Source organism: Macaca mulatta, chromosome 9 (assembly GCF_049350105.2).
Source record: "Macaca mulatta isolate MMU2019108-1 chromosome 9, T2T-MMU8v2.0, whole genome shotgun sequence".
In the NCBI taxonomy this organism is placed as follows: Eukaryota; Metazoa; Chordata; class Mammalia; order Primates; family Cercopithecidae; genus Macaca; species Macaca mulatta.
This window is the reverse complement of record NC_133414.1, coordinates 63,634,681-63,655,984: the sequence shown is the minus strand read 5'-3', so window position 1 is coordinate 63,655,984 and position 21,304 is coordinate 63,634,681. Positions and strand designations below refer to the sequence as shown.

Here is a 21,304-nt window from a genome sequence, read left to right as displayed (position 1 = left end):
AGAATAAAACCCGTTTCCTAGCCTATACCCCTTCCCTGCCACCTCATATTCAGAGGTCAGACTATCCAGTACCCTTGTCTTTCTCCCCATTCCTCCTTTGTCTTGTTTGAAAATGGCTTGAAAACTCTATGTCCCCATCCATGAATGTGTCAAGGGGCTACTCTGTGCCAGGCAGCATGCAGACAGCAGGGCCATTGTGGTGGGAAGTACACAGCCACTCTCCTGGACTTCACTGCCTCACCAGGCAGTCCAGCACTCATGGAGGACCAGCCCTCATGAGAGTCAGGACAAGCCGAGAGCAGGCTGAGGGCAGGACGAGCACGTCTGCGAGAGCGTGTAACCAAGCTGCCAGCTCTGTAGGACAGGTGGGGCTCAGGAACATTTTTCTTTGTGGACCTGCATCTTGAGCAGAGTGAGGGTAAGGAGTATAATCAGAAAACAGGACTTGGGCAAGTGCCACCAGGCCTTGTTCAGTCTGCAGGAGTCACAGGAGCACAGACGGGTGGGCAGGCTAGAGAGCTGATCACCTGCCCTCCCAGCAGCTGAGGTTCCCATCAAGGTCGCCTTCCAGGCTCTAGAGGAAACCTGTGTCTGCAGGCCAGATTGGAAACACAGCAATGATGCTCAGAGAAAGTGGGGTGGGAAGGGCCTGGGCACACTGGATCACAGCACCCCCATCCCCGGCAGTGTCCATGCCTCTCCACAGGGCCCAGCCTCAGAGCAGGCTGGACTTTGGGGTTGAGCCACCAGCCCCAAGGGCTCTCAGGGGAAGGCCTGGCCCCTGAAAGATCCCTGCAGGCAACTTAGGGCTCTTACAAAGCCTCCAACTCCTCCCCAAGGGCCAGGGACTGAGCAGGAGTGGGAGCGTGGGAGGGAGAGGCCAGGTCTTGGACTGAGTCCAGTTCGGGTCCCACCCTTGTCCCCATCCACCTCATTTTTATTTCAGCACAGTGACTGTTTGCGCTTTCAATTCTTCCTGGAAGACTCCAAACAGTATATTTGCTCAAGAGCTGGGGACAACATTCCAGTCTTAGAGAAGAAGGGTATTTAGGCAAATGCAAACATATGCTGATTTCTTTTCTTAGTTACATTCTTGGCAAAGAAATTATATCACCCAGAGACAAAATGGGACTTTCGAAGGTCCACCCATTCCATCCTGGCACCAGCCGTGGGGCTGCCAACCCTCATCAGTCTCCCACACCCTCTAGCATGTTATGGGGGTGTCTGTGGCTATACAGAGGTAGATAGGGATCCTTGTGAAGGAACTACTCTGTATCCTGACTGGTGGTCACAGGAATCTACACATGTGATTTTTAAAATGCATGGCAATAAATCCATACCTGCAAGATCACATGCACTACTGAAATATGAACAAGGCCTATGGGCTGTATCAAATCCTGGTTGTAATATTGTACTACAGCTATGCAGGATGTTACCGTGGGGGAACCTGGGTGAAAGGCACACTGGATCTCTCTGGGTTGCTCCTTATAATTGCATGTAAATCTAAGTTATCTCATAATTTTCAAAACAAATTGTTTAAACACTAAACATGGAAACCATTCTATCTCAGGATTACGACTAGTCTATTTTTACAGAGCAGTCATAAGAAAACCTGAAGCCATTTCTCCAAAGCCCATTTTGTGCTTTCCTAACAAGAAAATGATGATTTTTTTTCATATGAGAGGACTTCAAAGAAGCCATGTCCAGCCATACCCAGTGTCCTCAACCCACCAACCCCAGCCTGGCTCCATGACACTCAGGGCATTCCTCCCCCTGACCTTTGCCCCAGCCTGGAACCCTGAAACTGAAGGCCGATTGGGATGGATGGAGGCAAGGAGCCAGGAAGGCCTGGCAATCGTCCAGTGTGAAGGGCACTCTTTGGAGAGGAGGCCTCCAGGAGGAACCATGCTGGCCGGCCTCCACCTGTGCCAGCACACAGCCCTTTGGATCCCTGCCAGCAGTTTATTAATATTTTATTGAAACCTCTAAGATGATTCAAACTTCAGCCATCATGATAAGGTGTTGTTGCTAGGCAACTCTAGTGCCTATCTATGTAGCTGTTGTTGCAGCTCTTCCTGACTCATGAAGCTTGAGGTTTGACCTTATCACCTAGAGACCCACTCAGCACAGACCACCCACCACCAGTCCAGGGCCCCACCCACTCTCTAGTCTCCCAGCATCTGGCCATCCCTGCCCCCAAGCAGCCCTGGCTCTCCTGCCTGACGACTCACCATACTCGCTGTCGTAGAACATGACGAACTTCTGCCAGCGCAGCTCCGTCACCAGCCTGAGCATGACGTCGTTGAGGCGGACGGGTGGTCTCGAAGCCAGTGTGTAGGCCTCACCATCAGGGCTGGGGTTCAGGTGGCAGGCAGTGCGTGGCGACCCCCCGGGGTTGCGCTGGACAAAAAGGTGTGGGATGTGCATGGCATCCGTGAGGGACTGCAGGGCGTTGGCAGATGCACAGCCGGTGGACGTGACCAAGGCCAAAATCCCCTGGGTCATGAGGTCACAGGCTAGAAAGAGAGGAGAGAGAGAGGAAGGGGTCAGCATCAGGGTGATGCTGCACCAGCTTCAGCCTGCAAGCCCCATGCCTGGCAGCTCGTGCCTGGGACTCCCAAGAGAGGCTGCCTCCCTCCAGGACCAAGAACCATCCTGGGCCAGGCCAGCGGTTTTCATGAGCACAGCCTCACTGACATCCTTGGTGAAAATGCCAACTAGACATTCTTGTACCCATTTAACATGAGAAAATAGAAGTCAAAAGGGGCAAAACCATTTGCCCTAGGCTAGTCAGGGAAGGATGGTAGAGTACGGATTCATCGCAAATCTGCCTGACTCCCCAACCAAGCTGTGAGATTAGCCATCCTGTTTCCTACCTAGGACTATAAGCCCGTTTAGAGCCAAAACGTCATTGTGTTGATCTGTGTATCCTCATGCCTAGCTGTGGGTGGAGAATACACTGTGTGCTCTACAACTGTTGACTGAACTGAACTGATTGGGACTGAACGGACTAAATGGCTTCCGAAAGTCAGGGAGGCACTTACCCGAGAGGACCCAAGATGCACAAAAAAAATAAAAAAGAAAAGAAACCCTAGGTCTTCTGGCCAAGTCCACTTGATCCATATCATAAAAATACTGGGCCAAACCCCAGATGAAGCAGTTGTTCCAGAAGGATTATTCAAAGCCACTTGACAATAACAAAGAAAGACGCTCCCGCCGCTCAGACAGTTACCACGGGTGCGGAGGATGAACGCAACGGATGCTCCAGCAGCCGCTTCTAGGGCTGACATGCTCAGGGGCTCATCTTTCCAAGCTCTCCTGTAACTGCAAGAGGCGCCCCTTGTAGCCATGTGCCTACACTTTTTTGGGATATCAACCAATTAATAGAAAGATGCAACTCCCAACGCCACAACTCACTGCACCAGTTTTGAAGCAAACATTTCTTACTAATGGTTTATGCGATGGCAAGGATGTGCAGAAGCAGATGCAGTTTCAAAACACAGCCTGTGAATGGCAGCAGGCCATCTGCTGCACACGGCAGACTTTGAACGACTTTTGACAATGCAGTTCTTTCGGTCAAGAGCTCTTGGATTTATGTAATGCCTCAGATAAGGCTGGGAGAGGGAGAGAAGAACAGGGGAAACTGACCCCAGGGAGCAAGGCAGTGGGAAGCAGGGGAACATGTGGGAAGGGGAGGGTCCCCCCACACTCTGCAGCAGCAAAGTCCGGCTGCCCTCTGGGCAAGGGCGCTCGCCTTGCACTGGCATGAGCACCAGCAGGATGAGAAACCAAATCCCATGGTTCTCTCCTCTTCAAGGCCACCAGCAAGGGTAGCTAACAAGAGATGATGATGTCTTGTGAATTTCGCAGCCCCCTAGATGCCCTGGCCCTCTCCTACCCCAGCTCCAGTCTGCTGAGTTCTCTCCTAAACAGAAATCTATTGCATGTCTTGTTTAAAGCCCCGCTGTGCCCCCGTTTTACTTTAGCCGTAGGGATAAAGTAAAAGTCCACTCCTGAAAAAGTGGTTTTGCAAGCTCCCAGGCCTGCAGCCTCACGCTCCTCACCATACCCTTTTCCGCTACATCCCAACCAACTGCCCACCCTGGACCCTCAAACTCACCTCTTCAATCTTGATGCTCACGCTTGCTTCAAAACTCAGACTCAGCATCCCCAGACTGGCTCATGACCCTTTTGGCATGATCCCCCTTCACTGCACTTCCCTGTCATGGGCCACATGTTGCCTGTGTTACTGGCTGGTTCTCTAGCTTGACCCCAGGTTCCAGGATGACAAGTGTCATGCCTGCTGTGTTCACCATCCTTTCCCAGACATGTGCTAAGCCCAGTTCACAATAGGCAATAAAGACTCGTGCAAGAATATCATGCAAGAATTTCCATGGCCCCGGTCAGTAATTCCTCTCTGGGTACCTGTCCAAAAGATAGGAACAGCATTCAATCCAAAACCATTCAGAGGACACTATCCGTACTCTTGGAATATTACTAACGATCTAAAAGATGCAAATAGGTGAGTGGTTATGAAAGGGCCCCATTTGCTGAAAGTATATACAGCCTTTAAACTACTCAAGAAGATACTACAATAACACGGGAAAGTGCCTGTCATAAAAAAGTAGGTGAAAGTGATACAAAATTGCATGTATTTTATCAATTAAATAAAACGTCAGCATGCATGAAAGAAAAACCAGAAGGAAATATTGCAAAATGTTAAAAGTCACTGCAATTTAGAAGAAACCTGAAAGTGGTCTTCTTTCTTTTCTATATTTTGCCAAAATTTTGTGACATAAACAGATAATTCCTTTTAAATAGAAAAATAATCCTCTGATAATGGATAAGTAGGAAAACTACATAGGAGGAACGACTATTGTGTGAGAATTCCCTCTGTGCCAAATTCTCCTGGTGTCCTTTGTACATGTGAATTCACAGTATTCTCAGGACATTTGTGTAGAGTAGGTATCATTTTATCCATTTTCCAGACAATGAGATGTGAGGCCACACAATGAACACTGCCACAGACATGGGGAAAATGCTTCTGAGAGGTGGCCATGTGAAAATACCAGGGCACAAAATTATATGCTACTATGATTACAGCTAGGCAGAAAGCACACCCATGAAAACAGCAAGAGAAAACACTAAAGGCTAAGGCGCTACGACAGTGCATGGATATTTTTTCTTGTGTATGTTCTCTTTAATGCCAATACTATACATTTTTAATCTTAAACAGCAATTGTATAAAATAAACTGTATATCCCTGGGACGTAAATTGTCCAGGAACTCCAACGCTCAATTGTGGAGTTCTCCCATCCCAGGACTCCCATGGAGAGTCCTCCTTGCAGCCCTCAGTCACTTTTGGCTCTTGTTGCCCCACCTGCCCATCTCCCTCCCAGGTCATCATCTGTCCTCACTCCATATATGTCAGGTTTTGAAGTTGCAGAATGTCTCTGAGCCTCAGTTTCCCCATCAGGGCATGCATGTCACTGGCTCCTGCCCTCCTTGTCTCATACATACATTTGGTATCCCTGCCTGCCCCCCCCCACAAGCCAGCCCCTGCCCTAAGCACTATTAGGGGGAAAAGCAGGAGGACCACAGGTCCCATCTTTGAGGAGGTTAGGATCCACCGAGGAGACAGACTCTGCAACTCAACTGGAGGAAAGAGAGAGGAAGCTCCCTGCGACACAGAGGAGGGTAAATTCATTTGCGGTCGGCACCAGGGCCTCAAAGGAAGGAAAGGATTTAGAACCTTTCAGGGTCTCCCTCAGGAAGAGCAGCACAAGGTGGGTGCAGAGTGACAACGACATAGAGCCGGGCAGAACCCTCACCAGCTACCACCTCAAGGGTGGTGGGAAGAGCATTCGGATCTCACGTTCACCCACGTTCCAGTTTTGGCTCCTCCAGTCAGTAGCCACACAGCCACGGGCATGTCCCTTTCTAAGCCTCCATTTTCTATTAAATAGGAATAAGAATCTCTACCCAGCAGAGCTATGAGAGCACTGGCTTAGGACGCGGACAGCAAGAGCCAATGCCTCACAGTGCACAAGATGCTGAAGAGATGTCAGCCTCCTGCCCCTTCCTTGGACATCCCATCTCTCCATCAAAGTCATGCCCAGGATCTTAAGTATTAGTAGTCTCAGGCGAGAGCCATCTCGCCCTCCCCATGGAGGTGGGTGCTGCCGGCCCACCCCTCATGGAGCCACCTGCAGCGTCGTAAGCGCCAGGCCTCACAAACAGGGTGGGTAATTAAGGCTGGAAGCCTCTCCCAGGCGCTAATGGAGAGGCCCGATGTGAGTCAATTTCCAATCCACTGTGAATGGCCTGCTAATTGGGGCACTGTTGAAATGATGGTTATTTGGAGGCTTCTAACATAAAAATAATAAGATCAAAATACATCAGATCAAAGCCAAATCAGCTATTAGCTTAATCAAGGTTGTGTGTGACGGGATGTTACACAATGCATGCCCTGGTTGTTGTGACAGATGCTGAACCCCAGGACCGGGACTGGCCACCTGCCGGAGTCCGGGGCCTGCCCTGGTCACACACTGGGACCGTGGGTGAGGGCTTGTCCTCTCTGGGTTACTGGTTGGCTTTCTCTTTATTTCTTTCTGTCTTTCTTTCTTTCTTTCTTCTTGGGGGGGGATCAAATAAAGACGATGGCTCCCTCTTCACAGGGCTGCTCCACGTGTGCCATGAAAGGTCTTTATATGTGGACGGTCATTCATGCTGCCTCGCACATAGTAGCAAATCGAAAGTCACCACTACCTAGGATGATGCTCAAAGATGTTTGTACAGCTCTCTAGAGGATAACAGCTTTTGTTATAATTCTTTGCCTCCATATTATATGGTCACAAAGCTGATGTCTCCCTTGATTACAACACAAGCTTGATGGACTGATAAGGGCCCCCTGAGAATGACCCATCCGTCAGCTGAGAAAGTGAGACAAACTGTAATGAGCAGCTTCCAGCCTCCTCACCTGCACCCTGTGTCCTGGGAAAGTGGAAGGTCTCCACAAAAGAAAGGGCTACTCACAGCTCAGGGGCGAGGGTTGGGGGCAGTCAGCATTCCCAATTCAACTCCACCATCCATAGTCACATTCCCACCTGCTTCCCTGGAGAAGATGTTCACATCCCACCCACACAGGCAAAAATTTTCCAGACAGCAGACTCTCAGGGGTGGGACATGTCAGGTGAGGTACTGGCCACTTCACAGGACAAACTCTCAGTAACTCTCACCTCAGGTGAACTTTCTGATTTCCTGGTTAAAAAAAAAAAAAAATTACAGCACAGAGAGTGCTAGTTGCTTGGCCAGGACCACACAGCCAGAGAGCAAACAGCAAAGAGAACCCCAGACCACCAGGCACCTCTCTATCCAACGCTGCAAAGAGAAAGTGGCCAGCAGGGACAGAACCCAGGATTCCAGGCTGACTCTACCCAACTGTCCCTGGATAGAAATCTCCAGGGCAGCTCCCAGCTCAGTGCTGGCCCCAGGGAAGGAGCAGGCAGGCAGGAACAAGGCCTGTCTCCCCTGAAAGTAGATCCTTGACTCATCAAGTCACTGGGTGCCTGTAGGTGGGTGCTGGAGGTGAGAGAGGTGCCCCAGAAATTGAGGTCATTCTGGGCACCATCACTAATCCATGCTCACTATTCTCCATCTCCATGGGGATTTCTGGAACATTCTCAGAACAAGGCTGTGAGAAGCAATACCCCAGAAGGCATGTGTTAGAAGAGACTCACAGTTCCTGGTGCCACCCTCTGGTCATGACACTGGCCACTGCCAGCTCAGCCTTTCCCTCTGTCAGGTGCCCTTGAGGCATCGCTCCCAGGCTTGCTCACCCTGGAAGAAGATCTGCCCATGCAGCCCCTGCTACTCTGAGGTCCCAACCCCCTCAACTGGCAACCCCTGTGTTAACCGGCCTCTGGGTGCCACCTTAAAGAGCAGCAGGATGTTTCCAAATGGATGAGGCAAGAGAGAGCCTCCACCTGGGGAGAAATGACCGGATGCCCTAACCTCAGAGGAACCTGGCAAGGCTCAGCTCCTCTCCGTGGGCAGCAGAAAAAACAGCCAGGCTCTGGGCAAACCCGGGCTCAGCCCTGCCTGCCCAGAAGGAATGGTCTCTCCCCAAGGGAGTCCAGCACCTCTGCCGACCCCCAGGCTGCTCCATGAGCCACCTCGTTCCTCCAATAATCTTAACCTCCATGAGCACCCACCTGCCCCCAGTCACCCTCATTATCTGTACTCTTCCTTTCTTCCTTTACATGGGAAACAGCTATATTAATATTTGAATTCCAATGGCTAATGCTTCAAATTAAGGTAGCATTTATAAATACTTTAGAGCTGATGAATAATTGACCAAATTTAGTATTGTCATAACTCATAGTAAATAATTGATCTATGGAGAGTAAATACGTTTCATCTTTTATTAAGACATTTAAAAGGTAACCAAAACCATAAAATGGGGGGTGGGGAATGGCTGGTGGTGCCGTAAAAGGCCAATGCTAGAGCTTGGGCCCTGGAGTGAGCTGGTGCTCCTGCCCCTCCTGCAGAAGGTGCCTCCCTCCAGAGCACAGGACACACACTTGACAGGCGCCGTCCATCCTGTCCCACAGACTGTGTGTTTCAGTGATTCTCTGCCCACTCTCCGACTTCCCAGAGACCTGCAGCAACCCCACCTCCTTCCTTGGAGCCTGCTTTCCTCCTCTCTGGTCACTCCACTACAGACTCCCTCTCTTTCCTTATGTAGCTTGGCTGCTGAAATCCTAACTAGGAGTCAACTCAGAGTGGATCAACCTGCCCACACTCTTCTCCACACTGCTGGCAAGAAGTGGAGGGCCACAGAGAGCGCCACACCCTGGCAACTCGGTGACTTTGGCCACATGGCAGTCACCCATCTCAGCAGGGCTCCCACGCTGACACCTCTCTACCACCTCTCTCCCTGTTCTTCTTGAACCACCCAGGTTTATTCCCCAAGTTCAACGAATGATTTACAGCCTTTTTCATGAATCAGAAGACATCATCACAAGCAATCTCGCGTGACTTCCTGCCTCCAGAGCTCCACACCTCCCTGTCTGTGCTGAAAGCTGAAGAGAGAAGTTTCTCCTAAGACTGGTCCCTGCTCCTGAGCTCCGGCGGCTCCCTCCTCTGGCCTTTTCCTACACCCAGATCCATCATCTATACCCTCTCTCTATGGAATCATCAACCTTCCTTGCATGTTTGACCCACCCTAAGCCCAGCCCTGTTGAGGGCTCCACCATTATTGCTCAAGCCCACAAGGCTCCCCTTGGGGTCCTGACACCCACCCACCCATCTGCCTGAGATCTCCAATTAATGAGTCCCTTGGCAGCTCAAACTTGATGCATCAGCACTGAGCTGCCTAGGGTGTGAGTCTGTTCTTCCCAGTCTCCCAACCTTAGTAAAGTGGTGCCCCATCCACCCACAAGTTACTAACCCTTCTCTCTCACTGGCCCTCTGCACCCAAGCCACCACCAGGCCTGCATGCTTTATCTCCCAAACATATCTTGAGTCTGTCAACTTTCCTCCACTCCACTGCCATCGCCTTGGTCCAGAACACTGTCACCTCCCCAATGGACCCTCACACCTCCAACCTCCCCACCTGTCCCAGATGAACACACTGTCCATTCTACACACTAGTGGACTGGCCTTTATAAAGCACCAACCAGACAGTGCTGTCCCTGCTTAAAACCACATGAGCTTCCCACTGGCCTTAAAACAAAATGCATACCCTAATGGCACCCACAGGCCCAGCATACTCCACACCCTATGCACTGCGTTCCAAGTAGCAGGCCTTTGTGTGGTAACTCAAGCGTCCCAAGCTCTTGCTCACTACCAGGACTCTTCCCACACTCCCCCCACTGCCTAAAGTACTCCTGCTATGTTTGTCTGGCTAATTCTCCTTCTCCTGTGTGCTGGGTGGGTAACCATCATTCCCTCTAGAGAACCTTCCCCATGGTCCCCAATCTTCCCTCACCATGGTTTGCCTTCATGGCACTAACCAACATTTGCCATTCCAACTGCCCAGTTGGAATGGCAAATGTTGGACTATTTTGTGTGGTCTCATTCTGCCCATAAGCAGAAGCACCTTCACTTCTTACCCACCCCCCGGATCCCCAGCACCTAGCACAGCACAGCAGAGCAAGAAACTACGTAATCTCTGGCTCACGCCTATAATCCTAGCACTTTGGGAGGCCAAGGTGGGCGAATTGCCTGAGCTCAGGAGTTTGAGATCAACATGAGCAACATGGTGAAACCCTGTCTCTACTTAAAAAGAAAATACCAAAACATTGTTGGGCATGGTGGCCCATGCCTGTAATCCCAGCTACTCAGAAGCCCGAGGTATGGAACTGCTTGCACCTGGGAGGTGGAGGTTTTAGTAAGCCAAGATAGTGCCACTGCACTCCATCCTGGGCTACAAAGCAAGACTCCATATCAAAAAAGTGAAAGGGAAGGGAAGAGAAGGGAGGAGAGGGGAGGGGAAGGGAGGGAAGGGGAAGGGAGGGGAGGGGAGGGGAGGGGAGGGGGAAAGGGGAGGGGGAGGGGAGGGCAGGGCAGGGCAGGGCAGGGCAGGGAAGAACATAATCCTAACAACTCTGGAAAATAAGCACAACTGGAGTCCAGATTTCGTGGGTAAGACACAAAGTTTTCAAACTTGCCAAGGTCTCACAGTGCTCATGTTCACCAAAAGGTAAAGCCAAATCCCACAATTTAGAGAAGGGGAGCCAGTTCCTTAAAGGTGACACTCCCTCTAAGGAGGGGTTCACCGAGAGCTTGCAGAGAACCAAGGAGACAGTGAGGAGGAAAGAGGGATGAGCCTGAGGCCTGGCTCAGGCAGCAGCAGCTGTGCAAGTATCTCACCAGGAGCACCACCAGGCTGAGAGCCCCAGCCTCTCTGGCCTCAAGCTCAGCCTAGCCCAGGGAGGCCCAGGGAGGCCCAGGGAGGCCCAGGGGAGCACGGCCGAATGGTCCTGAGGAATGATGGGCTGTCATCCAGGGCAGGTGGGCAGCTCACGCAGTCAGGATGCACAAAGCAGACCAGGAGGGTGGGGAAGAGCTGGCAGCACCATGGGATCTCTGGGGCCTCATTCCTCTAACAATTAATGAATCAAAACCAATTCCCTACTCCTGCAGATTGGAAACACAGGGAACACTGGGTGGGATCATGCTCACTTATTTATAGCTCTCCAGCTCCTCATTAATGACTTTTACTGCTCCGCCAATGAAACATTAGATTCCCCAGCCAGGATTCACATGGAAGCCTACACTGTCAAAGTTAAATCAGGACAGTGATGAGTCCTGGGCATGCCTGCACAGAGGAGTGTCTTGGAGAACCTCGAAAGGAGTTGAGCACTACAGCCTCCTGTAGCACTCCCAAGCCCAGAGAGCTCCTCCTGGGCATCCCCTCAGCCCCTGGCCAGCCCACAAGACGTCACCTCCTCACTCTGCCTTTGAATGTCTGTATCCCTCCTTATCAGCGAACTGGTCTCCCTGCCTCCCAGTCCTTCTTTCTCCAACCCACTCTACAGACCAAAGTTCAGCAACAAGCATGTCCTTGAAATATCAGCCATGCTCCCCACTGCAAGTGATCAAAGTCCAGTTTGTGAGATCCTCCACCGCTCCCCAGCTCCACACATCACAATGGCGCCAGTCTACTTGCCAACCTTCACATGTCCCATGCTCTCTACATGTAGACATGCCCATTCTAATCTCTATCTTTGCATGTGCTGATTCCCTTTTCCTGAAATGCTCTTCCTCCCCTACTTTGCCTTTCAAACTTCCACTCATTCCCCAAAACCCACCTCAAATGCCTCTTCCTCTTTGACATTATTTGACTTTCCCCTTGCTAGGCAAAGTTAACCATTCCTTTTCCTGCAGGTCCAGGAATACTTTATCCTAGCACACTTCTATTGCATATGTATCATATTATCTCATGCTTAATCCCTAAGGTCACAAGAAGAGAGGCTGAGGCCCATGGCTTTATGTATCTTCAGGGTCAGGGCCTAATGCAGAGATATTCAGAAGATATGGAATGATTGAATGAGCTGAGTGAAAGCACAGATACATCCATACTAGAGAAATCATTTAAAATATTAGTGTTTCAAGGTAAACGATTACGTCAGAGAATCAATGAGATGGGACTCATGTTAGGAATGAGGCAATGGAAAATTCTGTCTTGTCCAAGACTAGAGTTAGCCTTCAGCAGCGCAATGAGAAAAGATCTTGGAATGTGGGGCCTCCTAAACTTGGTTCAGAATCCAGTCCCTGCATGAATGAGTCAGGAGTCCTGGGCAATTCACTTCATCTAATTCTGCCCAAGAAGGAGAGAGTGTTTCGGCGTCAGAAAAGGAAAACAAGAAGCTTGGGAGAAAGCAACGATGCTGTCCTGAAGCTGGCAAAGGAAGGGAGAGACAAGCAGCCAGATCTGAGAACCCCTGGTTCCATGGGGCCCTGGGCAGGACAACTCGGGTCCCAAGACTATGAAGCACAGCTGGCTCGGAGAGGACGGAGACTTGGGCAGCACACGGAGCTCTCCGAAGAGCTCAGCTATGCCCAGGACATGGACTGAGGGGGAAAGAAAGGGACAGGTGTGGCCACATCCAGGAAAGGCTGGGGCCAGAAAAGGATCCCTAGGCTAACCAAGGAGGTGTTTCCAGCTCTGTTTAGAAAAAGGCTGAAAAAGAGGATAAGGTTATGGCAGTGCTCAGGGTGGGGCAAGGACATGCCTTCTGCTGCAGACAGTGGGAGACGAGGAAGAGAGCCGTGCCAGGGCCCCCTCACCTAATCGCCGAACCGCATGGCCTCCCTGGGAAGTGGGTACTACTACCCCATTCTAGACAGGAGGAACAGGAGCAGAGATCCTAGGTTAGAGCATTGCCTAAAATCACAGTAGAGCCTGGGTTCAAACCCTGAGCTGTCTCTGATCTTAAAGTTAGGGGACCAGCCCAGGAGACAGGCCACTGTGGTAGCTGTGTGCCCTCAGGCAAGCCACTTAACCTCCCTGAGCCTCCGTCCCTCACCTGTAAATGGATAATAACAGTCCCCACCTCCTAGGGCTGACATGAGGATTAAATGAACCAATTCATGTAAAAAGTTTAGAATAACGTTTGGTATATAGTAAGTGTTCAAAAAAGGATCAACTTCTGTTGTTAGTCACAGCCCTCTCATATGGGATCCTGTTTTTAGAGACTCAGCCAAGTAGAGGGTGGAGGAGCTTGGGGCCAACTCCTTCATTCATTCTGGGTGGGGAGAGGTAGTCTCAGCGCTGTTGAGCAGAAAACTCTTGGCCAGACACCAATCATGGCCTGGCCCTAGAAAAGAGGCAGCCGGCTTCCCAGAAATTCCACATGCCTGCAGGTTTGGTGCTCCTGTAAGCAACACCTCATAAGCAATACCTCTTCAGAAGTGACTGGGCCATAGGAACAGAGAATGTCCACTGCACTCTAAAACAGGCTCAGGGAGGAAGCTACATGGTGGTCTCTCCTCCTGCTGGCCTTTGGGCCAGCTGGTCTGGCAACAGATCACTGAGAAGCCCCTGAAGGCCAGGTCTGAGGAACTGGAGCCTGCAGTTAGACTCCTACAGACAGGCCACACCACAGAGCCTGCCTCAGCCCTCCCCGCAGCCCTGGGCCACCAGGCCCGATCCCATGTCCAATTCTCCCCTACCCCACCTGCATTCGTCTCCTGAAAGATAAGAACATCCAGATAACAGGCCCCAGCATCCCTCCCAGATGGAGAACTTAGGCTCTGTGAAGTTTCTGGCTCTCCCTCTTCATCTCAACCTATGTCCGACTTTTGTTTTTAGCTTTCTCTGGCTGTCTCATCCTCCTTATCACTACTTCTGACTTTCTGAGTCTCGGTTCTGTGTGTGTGTGCGTGCATGTGTGTGTGTGTGTTTTCATGCACGCACCAGCAAAGGTATACGCAGGTATGTAGGTGGAAATCACTCTCCCCACCGCAGCCGATGTCCTGCCTCCCTGGTAGGGCTGACTGCTCCAGAGCTCCTGTCTCTGCCAAGGCTCTCGTCTCCACCCCGGATTTGGAAGCTGACCAGGATGCCCCCTGCTAGGCCCTCAGCTGTCTAGTCTTTCCCCTCCCGGGGATTCGTGCAGCAGGAGCAAAACTCACACCTTGGCCAGCAGCCCTTCTAGGAAAGGTTGGAGTGGCCCACCCTGCCAGCCTCACCAGCCCCAAGCCCCAGCTCCAAGGCCTTGTACTAATCCTGCAGCATGGCCAGCTGACTTCCCAGGGCAACTTCCAGGCTCCAAGATACAGCACAGGGTCTGGAGGCTATGCTGTGTCCTCATCTCTGCACCTGCTTTTCCCCTGCCATAAGCTCACTGTCCCCTCTTGGCTCCTATCTACATGGTGAATCCTTATCATCAACCCAGACAAGTGCCTCCTCCTCTCCAGGGACCTTCTTGTTTACCCACAATCAGGACAACACAGGCCCTTCCTCTGATGTCACTTTCTGCTTTATATATGATTACAGCTCAGTGTCATTGACTGCTCCTGGGTCCCTGTTACCACCTGCACTGAGCTCCCTCAGGACTTGTCTCTCCCTAGCACCCCGCGTGAAGTGGGACCCCCAGCTCTGGATGCCTTGGAGCAGCAGGCAACAACAGGACAATGCGGGATGTGCATCATCCTGGCCTGGCCGTGGTCCACCCACTATCGCCAGGACAGCCCAAGACAGCTGGGCTCGCCAGGCAAACCATAGGCAATGGCAGCCAGTCATCACCCTATGGGTCTGTCTCTAGGGTAAGAGTCACAGCGACACCCACACCCACCTCACTCCCTCTACAACTGCCTGGGCAGGTCAGGTGGGAGTACATGCAGCCCTCTGTGCCGCTCCCTGGCCTGTCACCTGGTAGGGACCAAGACAGAAGCACTGGCCTGAAGCCTGCCAATGGGCAGGTCTAGCCCACTCCCTCAAGGGGAAAGTGCCACCCCTGCACCCCCAGCTGCGGGGCTCTTGACCCAGAACCCCCAATCCATCGTCCACCTTTCCTGACTCCATTACCAAGGGACTGTGCCCACCCTCCAGCATGAGTTCAATGCTGCCAACTGCCCAATGGCCCTTAAACCAGGTATTTGGGCTGTAGGTCCCTCTTTAAGGGCCATCCCCCCACAGACGCAGACCCTGCCTCACTCTGCTCAGCCTAGTTGTTTACTGACCTTGGCTGCCAGCAAGCCCCCAACATGCCTTGCAGCCAAGCCCAGGGAGATGACCCGTGAGGGGCAGCCCCCCTGCTCCCCTTCTCCCTGCTCTGCATGCTACTCCCCTACAGCCCTCATCATGTGCAGCCCTCCCCGTCCCTGAGTGAGGGCAGGAGGGAGAGAGCTGGAGTGAGGCTGGGGAGGTGGTGGGGGTAAATGGAGCAGGTTCCCCCATCCCAGGTCCTTTCTGTTCTTTATATCCTTCTTGTTGTGATTCTTATGTGGCCAAGTGCAAGTGGACTGTTGTCCACATTTACTGGTCAAAATGCTAATTCCAGGGGACTGTGAACAGAATGAGGAAGAGGCAAAGTGACACCACAGAAGCTGAAGGCATCTCTTACAAACTAACTCTGTCCAGCCAGTCCACAGATGCTCCCCCCGGGAGGCAGCCTGGGCTGTGCAAAGAGAACGGACTTGGCAATCACGAAGCCCAAGCCCCAGCCCACCTCTACCACATAGCAGCCCGGAGCCTCGGTTGGTCATGCCTCATGCCTAATTTTGTAAAACTGGGGGAGGGCAGCGAAGAACAGGTCATGGCACCTGCACCACACACAGATGTAAAAATATAGCCACTGGCACAAAATAGATCTTGAATAAGTTCTAAAATGCTAATTCCTCCTCCTCAGGAAGTGTTCATTCATTCATTCATTTACCAATCAAGTGCCAAACACACTCCTTCTTGGCCCCTTTGAAACTGAAAACCATATTAGTGCAGAGGACGCCCAATAACACAAGAGAAAAGAGGCTGTCCAGACCTCTCAGAGAGATGGACTGGCCCAGCGGTAAGAGGACAGGTTCTGGCACCAAACTACCTGGACTTGAATCCCTGCTCTGCACCTTACTGCTGTGAGCAAGTCACACCTGCTCCGTGCCCTACCCTGAAAATGGGGTTATGATAGTCCTGACCTCATAGAGCGATAATGAGAGTCAAGTTAGTACTGAGGAAGCACTTCGACCAGCACCAGTAAGTGCAGGTAACTTACCACCCACTGCAAGAAGAGCGAGAAGAAAGCAGCCTGGCTACGTTCAAACTCAAAACCAAGCTAGGAGAGTGAGGTCTAGGCTGATGGTCAGACGCCTGGGCATGTCCAAGACCATCCTCTGCTCATCGGTACCACCTCTGAGCAGGATGCCCAGGTGCAATTCTACAGGTGAGGGGTGAGGGGGGGCCACACCCAGCCTGGGTCCCACATGGTGCAGGAGCTCTTCTCATTCACCCTAAGTTTTGCATGGGCTTTGTTTTCCAACACCTCATTGCCATCCTAACAGCCAGCATGACGGCACACAGCCTCTGAAGTTGTTGACATGAGGCCTGTTTCAGAGAATGAGTCAGCCAGGTGTTAGGGGTGCACCATGCACCCAGCACCAGCATCTGAGGGGATCACCCTGGGGCCAAGGGTCTCACAAGATGGAAAAGTGGATACATGTGCTGGCTGGCCCCCAAAGCCAGCTTTCTCAGCATGACCAATCCTGCATCTCCAGGAGGAGGCAAAGCCATCAAGACACAAGCCATGGCCAGTGCCTCCCTGGCCGTTCAGGCTGGCCCTGCTCCTAATATTTTCTGAGAAAGAGCCCAGCTGGCCCTGGGACATTACCATCTCAGCCCCTAGGTGCTTCAGAGCAGTCGGGCAGCAAAATCAGAAATCTCCTGCAGCCAGCAGGGATGAGAGGGGCTCTTTGCCAGTGATAATGAAAATTTTCACAGTAGCAGATGCTCGGAGAAAATTGAAAAATAATACAACAAAACTTATAAACCAGAGAGGAACTTTAGAGAATCCTGGTCGGTAAGGCTACATTTTTCCCATCAGCACATTTTTAGGCACAATAGACAGATGGGGAGCCACCTTCTCCCAGCAGGTAATCAAATTGCCTCCCGGAAGCCCCCCACAAATCTCCCCAAGCACCCCATGCTGGGAACACAGAACTGAGGCAGATCCCAGCACAGGCCCCAGCAAAGGCTATCTGGAGAGGAAGCCAGGCTGTGCGCTGGGGAGTAGTGGAGGTCCGGCAGGTGGAGTGGGCGTGAACAGTCATGTAGCCTGGGGTGTCAAGGGGTCTTCACAGAGGACAGCAGCTGATGCTGGGGCACAGAAAGAGGACAACCCAGGCCAGTGGCTGCTGTGAGCCAAGGCCCAGCGCCCTCCAGGAATGGCCCCCTCACATGGGGTGAGAGGTTGGGCAATGGCTGTTAGGAAGAAAGGGAGGGTGGAGTCCCCAGAAGTCTTTGGATGATCAGCTGAGGGGCTTTGTTTTGATCCCAGGAGGAGCAGGGAGCCTTGAAGGGTTTCGGAGCAGAAGGAGGACCTGCTCAGAGCTTACTTCTGGGAAGGTGGCCACAGGGAGGATGCAGCCAGAGGGCTAGAGGCAGAAGCCCCCTCCTACTCCTCCTCCTCCTCACTCAGCAGGAACGGGGTAGGGAGGGCAGGGGGTAGGAGGCAGCGGGAACAGCATCATGGCCATCACAGAAACAGGGGGCAGAGCCAGCTAAAGCATGAGGGGAAGAAGGGGACAGGTCAAGGACAGACACCAAGCCCCAAGAACCCCAAAGCTGGCAGGACTAGGCCAGGGCACCCACCACCCGGTGGCCCCCAAGGCTCCTGAATGCCATCTCATGGCGTCATCCCAGGCCTAGAGGGAGGGCCACCACTTGTCCCCCACCCATTTGCAGAGGGGGCACCTGAAGCTTGGCAATGTGAGCTCTCTTGCCACGTATGATCCACTGCATGGCTAGTGGGGAGTGAGCTAGGCCAAGAACTCAGGCCTTCCAAGGGGCACACTCTGCCCACCCCAAGCCTGGGCTTCCAGGTGCCTCCCAACCCAGGGGGAGGGCATGGTCAGCCCTTCAGCCTCCAGTCAGCACCTTAGCTACCCTCAGAGGCTTGAGGGACTCAGTGCCATCTAAGTGCCCAGGGAAGGTGTGGTGGGAGCAGTGGGTCAGGTGGGGAGGAAAAGCAGGGCCTTCACCCCACTGTGTCCTGAAGAAGCCCTGTAGAGACCATGCATGTTGCAGGCCAGGCTGAGCTTAGGGGCCACCCAGCAGCTGGGGAGCAGGCCTGTTCACTGAAAAATGGAGGGGCCTCTGAAAGACGCACCCCAGGAGAGGCAGCCTAGCAACTCAGGGCAGTGGAGTTATAGGAGCCCCTAAGTGCCAGGGTCAGCCACTGGGACAGACTGAATCCAAAGGGGAGAAGGGGTGTAAGCATGGGCAAAACTGCATTATGCAATTCCCCAAGTTGGAGTGGACACAAGTCACAGAGCCCGAGCACTTCCCTGGAGCCCAGCTTAAGGGCGGCAGGGCACCCCCTTCCTTACCACCACAACACCAAGCCACTAGGGCACTAGGGCCAGTCAGGCAAGGGATAGGAGTGTCATGTGCACACCCAAAACAACACCGTCACCCCCTGGGGGGATGTGCGAGACTGCTTCCCCCACCCCACAGCAAGCTCAGCTGGGGTCATAGGGTCCCCACCCCACTGTGAACTATGAGCTCCTGGCTGGGAGAGGAGCCTGGGCATGTATGCTCCCATGCCGCTGACCTGCTTCTGAGGAGCACTATGGCATATCAAACCAAGGCAGGGGGGCTCTGAGAATCCCCCGAAAATACCACATACTGCCCATTGCTCTCTGCCTTCCCTAAGGGCCTTTTCCTACTGGGAAAGTGGCTGCGTGCGGGATGGCTAGGTCTGGAGGGCACAGTAGATTGCTCTGGTGCTCAGCTCCAGCCCTGCCCTGCACATGGAAGACGGTGCTCCCCTTCTCCACCCTCTGCCCAGACACCTTCCCTAGAAAGAGACAAAGGGATGACAGGCAGGAGGACACAGCTGCCAGGACACACACCAGAGAAGGAACAGGAAGCTGCGGAGCTATGGCTGGGGGCTCAGCCCCTCCAAATGCCCTGCCTGGTACGCGTGCAAGCACACCACCTGCAGGCACATGGCCCCCCGCACATGCACACATGGCTGCTCTGCACTGAGGAGGAGTTCCCATGATGGTGCAGGGAGCTGTCCCAGTCAGACCCAAGGCCACTGAGCCTCTCGGGACATTTGGACGGATGATTCCAGGCAGTTCTGGAGGTATGGGGAGGGGCTCTGAGGACTGCTTCTGCACTGTCTCCAACAAGGACAGCTCAGCTCAGGCTTTGAGGCAGGGGCACTCCCTCCCACAGGCTCATGGGAGTGGGCAATCTCTAGCCCAGCTTTGGTCTGCTTTCCAAGAAGTGACTGAGGTAGCACGGGCAGCAAGTGACAACCGCATACTGTGTCTCACCCAGGGACACACTGACACGAAGAAAAGCACAGGCCAACGGAGGAACCCCTCTTACAAACACAGAGCAAACTACTTTGTGCCTAGCAGCTTCCCTTCCTCACCTCATTTGATCCACCTGACAATTCTGAAGTAAGAAGTATTGTTACCGTTTCTCAGATGAGGACATTGAGGCTCACAGAGGCAGAGTCACATGCCCAAGGTCACACAAGAAGGCAATGGAATCTGAGTTCAAACTCAAGTAAGTCTGACTTTACAGACTCTCTTCCCACTCTACCAAGTGGCACAGATGAGAATCAAAACCACAGCAGGTGACAGACCAAGAACCAGCAGGTGATAGACCAAGGACCAACAGGTGACAGACCACGGACCAGCAGGTGACAGACCAAGAACTGGCAGGTGATACACCAGCAAGTGACAGACCAAGGACCAGAAGGTGACAGACTAAGGACCAGCAGGTAAAGACCAAGGGCCAGCAGATGAAGAACAAGGATCACCAGGTGATAGACCAGGGATCAGTAGGTAAAGACGAATGACCAGCAGGCAAAGACCAAGAATCAGCAGGTGAGAGACCAAGGATCAGCAGGTGATAGACCAAGGATCAGCAGGTGATAGACCAAGAATCAGCAGGTGATAGACCAAGGACCAGCAGGTGATAGACCATGGATCAGCAAGTGATAGACCAAAGACAAGCAAGTGATAGACCAAGGATCAGCAGGTGAAGACCAAGGACCAGCAGGTGATAGACCAAGGATCAGCAGGTGATAGACTAAGGATCAGCAGGTGAAGACCAAGGACCAGCAAGTGATAGACCAAGGATCAGCAGGTGAAGACCAAGGACCAGCAGCTGATAGACCAAGAATCAGCAGGTGACAGACCAAGGACCAGCAGGTGATAGACCAAGGACCAGCAGGTGATAGACCAAGGGCCAGCAGGTGATAGACTAAGGACCATCAGGTGAAGACAAGGACCAGCAGGTGAAGACCAAGGATCAGCAAGTGATAGACTAAGGATCAGCAGGTGATAGACAAAGGACCAGCAGTTGGAGACCAAGGACCAGCAGGTGATAGACCAAGGACCAGCAGGTGATAGACCAGGGACCAGCATGTGATGGACCAAGGACCAGCAGGGGATAGACCAAGGACCAGCAGGTGATAGATCAAGGGCCAGCAGTTGAAGACCGAGGTCCAGAAGGTGACAGACGAAGGACCAGCAGGTAATAGACCAGGGAACAGCAGGTGATAGAGTAGGAACCAGCAGGTGATAGACCAAGGACCAGCAGGTTATAGACCAGGGACCAGCATATGATGGACCAAGGACCAGCAGGGGATAGACCAAGGACCAGCATTTGAAGACCAAGGACCAGAAGGTGATAGACGAAGGACCAGAAGGTGATAGACCAGGAACCAGCAGGTGATAGACCAAGGACCAGCAGGTGATAGACCAGGGACCAGCAAGTGATGGACCAAGGACCAGCAGGTGATAGACTAAGGACCAGCAGGTGAAGACCAAGGACCAGCAGGTGAAGACCAAGGATCAGCAGGTTAGACCAAGGCCCAGCAAGTCAATATCAAGGACCAGCAGGTGAAGACCAAGGAACCAGCCAGTGAAGACCAAGGACCAGCAGGTGATAGACCAAGGACCAGCAGGTGATAGACCAGGGACCAGCAAGTGATGGACCAAGGACCAGCAGGCAATAGACCAAGGACCAGCAGTTGAAGACCAAGGACCAGCATTTGAAGACCAAGGACCAGAAGATGATAGACGAAGGACCAGAAGGTGATAGACCAGGAACCAGCAGGTGATA

The 21,304-nt window shown here is 52.5% G+C and overlaps 1 protein-coding gene across 2 annotated transcripts in view; it reads right to left on the bottom strand.

Moving 5' to 3' along the window:
• Nucleotides 1-21,304, bottom strand: part of GRID1 (glutamate ionotropic receptor delta type subunit 1) — a 783,526-nt gene that overhangs the window by 623,342 nt on the left and 138,880 nt on the right. For both annotated transcript variants that reach the window (XM_015147073.3, NM_001257667.2), the window contains 1 exon segment: nucleotides 2,232-2,516. In XM_015147073.3, coding sequence (XP_015002559.1) covers nucleotides 2,232-2,516 — 285 coding nt within the window.